The 9327-nt window shown below is 37.5% G+C and overlaps 2 protein-coding genes across 2 annotated transcripts; both read left to right on the forward strand.

Annotated features, from left to right (window-relative positions):
• The first annotated feature begins 2166 nt into the window (after positions 1 to 2166).
• Positions 2167 to 3653, forward strand: LOC119583270 (vegetative cell wall protein gp1-like). The gene is made up of 3 exons (XM_037931741.1): positions 2167 to 2214; positions 2651 to 2740; positions 2931 to 3653. The coding sequence occupies exons 1-3, from the start codon at positions 2167 to 2169 to the stop codon at positions 3651 to 3653; spliced, it is 861 nt and encodes a 286-aa protein (XP_037787669.1).
• LOC119583556 (lysine-specific demethylase 9-like) lies at positions 2654 to 8580 on the forward strand (the record flags this gene model as incomplete). Its single annotated transcript, XM_037932103.1, is given in 3 exon segments — positions 2654 to 2740; positions 2931 to 5824; positions 8383 to 8580. Coding segments are annotated over 2 exon segments (2292 nt in total), but the record flags the coding sequence as incomplete, so codon positions are not given.
• Between the last annotated feature and the right edge of the window lie 747 nt (positions 8581 to 9327).

The following is a 9327-nucleotide window of genomic DNA, read 5'->3' on the forward strand; positions in this document are numbered from 1 at the left end:
CCACTGACATTCATATTTGAGATATGGTAGTGAAATATATATTTGTGTGTATGTGTGTGTACGCATGCATAAGATTAACATCTTTAAATATTTCCATTCAAATTTTGCTCAAGTGAACCTTCAAAATTCGGGATTGTTTTGCAGTTTGGACTGATTGGTAAAAAGAAAGTAAAATGGACTAAACAAGCTTTATCTCAACCCAGAATTGCATAGTTTTGCAAGTTTTAAACCACATAAAGACAAAAGGAATTATCATAGTCATTTTCTCTCACTAATTTATTAGAAAAAAAAACTCATTCTTCAGTTTTTCATTGCAATCTTTCATAGTTTTTAAGGAAAGCAGGTGAAATCATACATTTTCTAGTAGACAATAACAGGGTTCTCAAAATCGTCAAATTAAAGTCCACTCTTGCTGCTTATATCTGTGAATTGAATTGGTAATGACATAATTTATAGTAAACATCATATATTAATTGCTGTTAAGAAGGAAATTGACAAGATTTCTTAGTTCAGTATTACAGCTATATATTGAAAAGTTCCTTCAAAGGAACACCATGCTTGTGATATGTATTACCAGTGAAGGTATTTGTTTTTCAATATTTACCCATTATGGTTATTATGTTTACTAGTCTATCATTATGTTTAAAAGGTTAAAATTATACATGTACTGTGCATGCGTTTTTTATATATATATATATATATATATATATATATATATATATATATATATATATATATATATATATATATATATATATATACATATATATAATGTATACATACATATATATAATATATATATATATATATATATATATATATATATATATATATATATTATATATATATATGTATGTATGTATGTATGTATGTATGTGTATATATTATATATATATATATATATATATATATATATATATATAAGGCCGCGGTGGCCGAATGGTTAGAGCGTCGGACTCAAGACTGTCACAACGACAATCTGAGTTCGAGGGTTCGAGTCACCGGCCGGCGCGCTGTTTCCCTTGGGCAAGGAACTTCACCTCGATTGCCTACCTAGCCACTGGGTGGCCAAGCCAGCTCAAGTCAGTGCCGGGTAAATAGAGATGGTGACTCGATAAAAAAACACCGGGCGGAAGGCAATGGCAAACCACCGCTCTAAATTGCTAAGAAAAAATCATGGAAGCCCATGATCATCAAGGCCGCGGTGGCCGAATGGTTGGAGCGTCGGACTCAAGACTGTGACAACGGCAGTCTGAATTCGAGGGTTCAAGTCACCGACCGCCAAGTTGTTCCCTTGGGCGAAGAACTTCACCTTGATTGCCTACCTAGCCACTGGGTGGCCAAAGCCAGCCCAAGTCAAGTGCTGGTCCCAAGCCCGGATAAATAGAGAGAATGATTACCTAAATAGGTACCACCGGCACTCTCCGTGGAAAGGAACTGGGGACCCTACCACGTACTCACTCCAAGAGCATCACAACATGAAAACTACAATTAAGTATCATGCTGTGACCACGGCGGCTCAGACATGAACCTACCGTTAAAAGAAGAAAGAAGAATATATATATATATGTATGTATATATATATATATATATATATATATATATATATATATATATATATATATATATATATGTATGTATGTATGTATGTATGTATGTATGTATGTATATATGTATGTATATATATATATGTATGTATGTATATATATATATATGTATGTATATATATATATATATATATATATATATATATATATATATATATATATATATATATATATTATATAATATATATATATATATATATATAATATTATATATATATATATATATATATATATATATATATATTACACACACACACACACAAATATTTCATAGGTACTTATACATATCATTTATATTTACTTCTGTAGACCTATGTTTATATTTTCAGTCTCTCTTGGTCAAAGATACACTGGCAATATGCCAGCGGAATGATAACAGTAATGTATGTTGCAACTAACAAATTGACAATGAAACAATAATAACTAGTACATAACACATGATGGCCAAAACAAAAGAAAGTAGTTACAATTCTACAACCTGTGATCAACAAGGGGATGGGAGTAGATCTGTCTTACCTATGAAATTATTGGTCTTTGTGGAATTGGGTATGATACAGTAATGGGTAAAAAGAAGCAGAAGTTTGGTATATACAGAACATGCAGTCCAGTATGTACAAATTATGATTTTGCATTCCATGTCCTATCTTGGTCATAATGCCATAGAAAATTAGTGGCATTATATGTGCTTAGTTCAAACAATTTTTTGATGCTTTCATTTCATTAATTCTCCGTGTGTAAAAGATCCTAAAACTATGTTTCAAATTCATTTGCTTGTGTTCCATTCCTAATTGTATAAGAGAAAGAAATGGATAGAGACCGAGCATAAAAGGAAGAGTGGGGGGAAAAAATTAATTCCAAAGAAAAAGAATCAAATGTAATTTATAAGTGTACTTCCATTTTTCTCCACATCACCATCAAGTATATATTACACAGTCGAATGATTAAGTAAGGTGGAGAAATCCTCCATTGTAAATCAGCAGCTATATATATATGCTCCCTTCCATTTTACCCTCCAACTTTCTTATACTTCTTTTATTTGCCAGGAAAAGGAAAGAGTTGAGGATACGTACATCAGATGGAGAACAGAAAATGGCAGCAGTGGCAGTGGCACTCCAGAGCATGACCCTGTTGAGGTAAGGTTCTTGGTTGGTTTTTATAGAAGCTCATCAGGACATATTCCTGTAGCATTATGACAGTTAGATGTTATAGGATTTCAATGGATAGTTCATAAATTAGGTAGACCTATAAAGTCTGAAGGTTGTGTTCAAATGTAGTATTTCCCAATGATTTTATACTTACACATGTTACTGGTTTATCTTATAGGAGAGAAGTTATACCCCACCGGTTCATCCAGACCTGCGGATAACAGAGAGGAAGTGTCGGGAGTCATCAGAAGATGGTGATTCATCAGGATCTCTATCTTTCACACCCCCAAGACAACCGACCTCTCCATATTCTAGAAACAATGTCAGAGAGAGGAATGCGCATCAGAGTTACACAGAAGATTCTAGAGTACCTTTGTTACCTCATAGACTGGGAAATTCATCTTCCCCTGCCTCGCCCCAGGATCCTTCGCCCATTCCTCCTACCTCGTCAGTTTCGGTGTCGCAGAGACCACCTGGCAGCCCACCTATGTCAAGTTCAAATTGTATTCCTCCAAGATCACCAGGCACCCCTCCCCCTCACAGATCCCCAGGAACTCCATCCAGATCGCCCAGAACATATCCATCCATACCATATTCTTCATCTATACATGCTGATCCTGCATCTCCTGCAAGAAGATGCTCTGACTCTTCACCACCTCCAGTTTCGAGGCCACAGGAGCTTCCCTTCAAGCCCAGCACCCCTTCACGTTCTGTATCACCCGAGTCTCCTGCATCACCAAGATCCCCAGAGTCCCCCCAGTCTCCAAGATCTCAAGGAACCCCCCCCCTCCCCCAAGATCACCAGAAACCCCACCACCTCCCCCAAGAACACCTCCTCTTCCTCTCTCAGGTCCTGAGAGTCCACCACCACAAGTGTATAACGAGACTCCAATCAGATTAGAAGATTGTAATCTCTTTCACGGTAGCATAAAAGAAACTGCTGCAAGTTCTGTTGAGAATCCTCCACCTCCTCCACCAATGTCTCCTGGAAGTACTCCTCCTCCCCCACCAATGTCTCCAGAAACACCTCCTCTTCCTCCTATGTCTCCAGGAACACCACCCCCTCTTCCTTCATCACCACAGAGCCCTTCTCATCAGAATTCCTATTGTCTGTCTCCTGTTAGAAATGACATATTGACATTACCAAGGACGTGTTCACCAACTTTACCAAATGAATCTCTAGACACCAGTGACAAATCTAAATCTAATCCTGTGTGCTCTTCTAAGGAGAGGCTCTCTGAAGATATCAGAGAAAGAGATACACCATCACCGCTACCTGACTGTCCCTTGGAATGTCCAAAATCTCCTTCACCACAATTTGGTTCACCTTCATCATCACGTTCTCCATCACCAGCACCTATCCCTGCCTTAAGAGCCAGGAGTCCACCAGTACCTGTAGCGTCCCTACCCCAGCCACTAAGAATATCATGTCCTAGTCCTTCCCCATCCTCTGGGGTACCACAGAAGACTGAGGCTTTATCCCCAAGAGTGCCAATTCCTGACATTCTTTCTCCTACTAATTCTGTAAAAACAGATATAATGTCCCCACCTCATCGGAGTCCCAGACAAGGGATTATGTCACCCACACATCTTGGTAGACCCAAGATTGTGTCACCATCTTCCTCATCCTCATGCCCAAAATCACCAAAAATCAGAAGCCCGTCTCGATCTCGTCCAAGAAGTCCAATGGATTTGCCAGTTCCAAGATGGAAGCCTGATCCTGTAATTAGACAAAAAAGGTCATCTGAGTCTAGAGCATCCATTTCCTCAATCTCTTCCATATCATCTCTATCAGAAGTGATTGTCCCTGTAACTCCACGACAAATCACAATTCCTCCTTCTGCAGAAAAGTTACGGAGGTTTAGTGAAGAGGAGTGCCATGATCTACGAGAGAGATCAGCAAGTGGGGAGGGTCATGATACTGCTGAGAGTGGTTTTGACGAGGGAAGTGATTTATCTCCCGACCATAAGCCTGAAGTGACTGTAAAACCAGAGCGTTCTGATGTAGATTCACACTCACAGGAAGCTACAGGAAGTGCAGAAACAAAGAAGGAAGAGCCTGAGACTGAAAAGACATCAGAAAATGTGCCTAAACCAGATTTTAAAAGTGAAGTGCTGGATGAACTGTGTAAGTTTGCAGAAGAGGGCGATACCACAATCTACACTGGGCCTCAAGGAAAGCCCATAAAGGCAGAAGAGGAGCAGGAAATAAGAGTTATCAAGGAGGAAGATCCAATATTATCACCCTCAAAAGGAGAATCCTATATTAAAACTACAACCCTTAGAAAACCTCCAACATCATCCAAGAAAACGGAATCACCAAAGAGCTTAGATCGATCAACAACACCAAAGAAGGAAGAACTTGAATCCTCAGTAAGTTTACCTAGTTTAGGAAGTGTCAAAGAAGAGTCCATTTGTATGCCAAAGAAGACATTAGACTTCAAAGATAAAGAGGCTAAAGTTGAGAGAAAATTATCAACATCAGGGGATTCAGTGAAACTTCCAGTAAATGGGACCAAAGTGACAGAATTGTTAAATAATAAAAGTAAAGTGACAGAAGTTACACATCCAAAAAGTTGTGTTGAAAAGCACTCTGAATTGGAAAAGCCAAGAGAAAAATTTGAAAAGTGCTCAGAACAGTTAGAAAAGAGCAAAAGCTGTGATACCCCACACAGACACAAGTCGACCTCGTCAACTTCATCATCAAGTAGTAAGAAGTACGAATGTGTCAAATGCCACAAAAGGAGCAAAATCAAGAGATATAACATTGGTGTGCAGTGCAGAAGAGACAAAAGTGATTCAAAGACTTCCTCAACCTCATCAACATCATCTTACACATCTTCTTCTACACTCAAGCCTGTTTTCCCCAAAGTTGACTTTGGATCCAAACATGTATCTTTGCCCAGGCCACCATGCACTGGTCAACCAGGTTTGGAAAAGTACAAATATGCCCAATATATGCACGTAGAAACGTATCCTAATGGAGATGCAACAGTGGTTCACATGTATCAAGATGAAATTGATAGCCTTACCAAGGAAGAACAGGAAGAGTTAGCCGTAGAGTTCTTAGAGGTAAGTTGAAATGCATTTGTATGTTTGGGGGTATGGTAAACTAGCTCACAAGTGCTTTGCTCTCAAATTTTTATGTTGCAGTTCATATTGACTATGCTTACAAAGAATGCCTGTGGAGGAGAGAAAAGTAAAATGCCATATTAATAACTTAAGGAAAGCCCTTTCACACTAGCATTTTTTGTGTTCATTTGAATGCTTGCAAAATACCATCCAGATAAAGATGATAGTAACATTTTTCTTTGACTAATTTCCATTTTGACCTTGTGTTATGGAGGATCTATCTTACTAGATTGTTTTTCCAAATTAGAAAGAAATTTAAAAAGGTTCATGTAACTATAAACCTGTTATCACAGAATATTTCTTTTTATGATATAGTACTCTTACATACTCTGTATTTAGAAAAATGCTGAAATATGTATATGTGTCAGGATAGAGTAGACTCACTCGCAAATATGCTAGTTGATATTAAGTATCCGTACAAAGAATACATATGGTGGAGAGAAAATTATCCTGTTATTTTAACCCTTTTCCGATGGGTAGTATTCATAGAGGCCGGGGCCTCGCTGCCGGGGGCTTATGTTGTCGCTCTAGCATGCGCAACCACTCATGCCAAATACCAGCATCCCATGCCGTTTCTTCGTAATACTACGAAGATATGTTATATTTTCAGTTTTCATTATTTTCTAAAGTCTCTACTTACCATACTTCCTGATAAATCGAGACTGAAGGATATTTTTGTTGTTATAGAGACTCCATAGTTGATCATTATTCGGTCTATAGTCCGAATAAAATAAGCAGTGTGTGGCATCAAGGAGTTTTTTTTTTTTTTTTTTTTTTTTTTTTTTTTTTTTTTTTTTTTGTTGTTGTTGTTGTTGTTGTTGTTGTTGTTGTTGCATGTTAAAAATGAGAAAGTGTTAAAACCGACTTAATCACACTTTCAGTGGCAGAAAAATAATCTTTTGCCGTGATTGTAACAAAAAAAACTCATGGCATGTCCATACATACACTATGGCATGTGCATATATGCCACCCGTCGGCAAAGGGTTAAAAGGTCATATTAAAAATTTCTGGAACATCCTTTCATACTATCAATTTTTCTGTCAATTTTTGCATTTCTGTCATTTTGAAGGATAACACGTGCTTGCAAAACACCATCAAGACAAACATGGTAGCAACCATTTCTGTTTGACTAATTTCCATTTTGATCTCGTGTTTTTGAGAATCTATATTACAAGACTGTTTTTACAGATGAAAAAGAAATTAAAAAAGGTTCATGTAAATACAACAGATTTCTTCTTATGATATAGTAATCCTCTTTCATAACAAAATATATTTAGAATAAAGCTTTATTTGATAAGATACCTGTGTGTGTGTGTGTGTTTTTGTTTGTTTTATGGGAACTGTGGTTCTCTGCCAATGTGATAGCATTGAACCAGACCATCTGAGAAGTTTAAATGGAAACTCAAAATTGATGGGAAAAGTGCTAGTGTGATAGATGCTTAGTGCCTACTAATATTACTATCGTGTTGGTCAGTATTTCATGTTAATCACTGCTCTATCAAGTCAATTCTTCATCATGTTCACACATCATCAAGAATGATTATAAAAAAAGTATCAAGGTTTAAATATGCTATGGCCAACAGCTGATCTAGCATAGCTGTCTTCAGGCTCGATCAATCAGCTCCTCCCTGAGAGACCAGACCAGTCGCACAATGTTCTTAATTCATCATGCGTGATTAGGAGCTCATAGTAAATTTTACAAATTAACCATTTAGGGCACTATAAAGCTAATGAAAAGTCTTTTAAGAAAAGTCTTTCACAGGCTTTATGGAGATACAGAAGATACTTGGCTTGCACACTGCAGAGATTCAGTATCAACTGCAAGGTTGAAATTATTCTTTTTTTTTAATTAACTTCTATTCAAGTTTAACCTGAATGTAAATGCAGACCTATACAGTACACAACAAAACATAATTTCCCATGGGACTATGGCAAGGCTTAGAATTAGCCTATTTGTAAAAGATTTATATATATAACATCCAGTTACAGAACTTTAGTTGTGGCAAATTTTGGTTCCCGTCATTCTGAAAAATATGAAATCATTAGAATCAGGTGCAGAAATTGCAGAATTTTGATTGTGGCAACCACAAGTTGCAAATATCAAATTTGTGAATATCAACCACAGCTTTAGTTGTTGCCTTCTTGATGTTTAGTCATCATGAAAAAAAATTAAGAAATATTAAGAGCATTTTGAATTTTTCATAGTGGTCTAGAAAATTGCTGTATCATTTTGGGGAGGATCAGCAGTAAGCAGCAATACTTTGCTAGATATTTCACAGTATGTGGACATTTTACATTGGCAGATTTGCTTTACACATTTACAGTTATATATAGATAAAACAGTTTCTGATTGTAGTTGCTCTGAATCAGCATGGAAATTGGTAAAATAGATTAGAAATGTATATGTATAACTGCTTTCTACTACTGACATACTTTTTAAGTATCAGATATTTTTTTGAAAGTTGATATTTCAATGTTGTTTGTATCTGTGTTCTCAGGTAGTATTTGCTGAAGATGATGACGGTTATGCCTATCATGTGTGTGGCATTGTTCACAATTCAGCAAAATATATGCCAGACCTTCTTGATTATATGGCAGAGAAACATTCAAGTCTCATAGTGAAGGCTGGTGTCATAGGCCACATTGGACGGAACTCTGACCTGGAAACATACACAATGGAAAAATACAAAGATGAAGTAAGTGATAGTTATTCATTTATTATTATTATTAGTTGCTTTGTCTCTTTTGCCCAGTGTATCCTTTGCATGATGTTTTTTACAAACTACTTTAGGCTTCATTATTGTAACCTTGAAATTTTGAAAATTTGATACAAAAAATAAGTCTAGTTTCCAGAATTTCATAATCACAGCTGCACAACCCACCAAGATACAGTCTCTCTCTCTCTCTCTTCTCTCTCTCTCTCTCTCTCTCTTCTCTCTTCTCTCTCTCTCCTCTCTCCTCTCTCTCTCTCTCTCTCTCTCCTTTTCTCCTTCTCTCTCTTTCTCTCTCTCTCTCTCTCCTCTTCTCTCTTTTTCTCCTCTCTTTTGCTCCTCTCTCTCTCTCTCCCCTCTCTTTTTTGCTCTCTCTCTCTCTCTTTGCTCTCTCTCTCCTCTCTTCTGGCTCTCTCTCTCTCTCTCTCTCTCTCTTTTCCTCTCCTCTCTCTCTCTCTCTCCTCTCTCTCTCTCTCCTCTCTCTCTCTCTCCTCCTCTCTCTTTCTTTGTGTTCTTCTCTCTCTCTCTCTCCTCTCTTTGTTTCTCTCTCCTCTCCCCTCTCTCTCTCCCCTCTCTCTCTCTCTCTCTCTCTCCCTCTCTCTCTCTTTGTTTCTTTTCCCCCTCCTCTCCCTCTCTCTTTTCCCCCCCCCCCCCCCCCCCCCCCTCCCTCTCTCCCTCTCTCTCTCTCTCTTTTTCTCCCTTTTCTCTCTCTCTTTTCTTCTCTCTCTCTCT

The sequence above is a fragment of the Penaeus monodon genome, chromosome 17 (genome assembly GCF_015228065.2).
Source record: "Penaeus monodon isolate SGIC_2016 chromosome 17, NSTDA_Pmon_1, whole genome shotgun sequence".
Lineage (NCBI taxonomy): Eukaryota > Metazoa > Arthropoda > Malacostraca > Decapoda > Penaeidae > Penaeus > Penaeus monodon.

What these genes read in the sequence shown, in the direction of transcription:
- LOC119583270 (XM_037931741.1), top strand. Translation starts at nt 2,167, where the DNA reads ATGGGTAAAAAGAAGCAGAAGTTTGGTATATACAGAACATGCAGTCCA. An exon ending in TATACAGAACATGCAGTCCA is followed by an intron (nt 2,215 to 2,650) that starts GTATGTACAAAT and finishes TTTATTTGCCAG; the next exon opens with GAAAAGGAAAGAGTTGAGGA. An exon ending in CAGAGCATGACCCTGTTGAG is followed by an intron (nt 2,741 to 2,930) that starts GTAAGGTTCTTG and finishes TTTATCTTATAG; the next exon opens with GAGAGAAGTTATACCCCACC.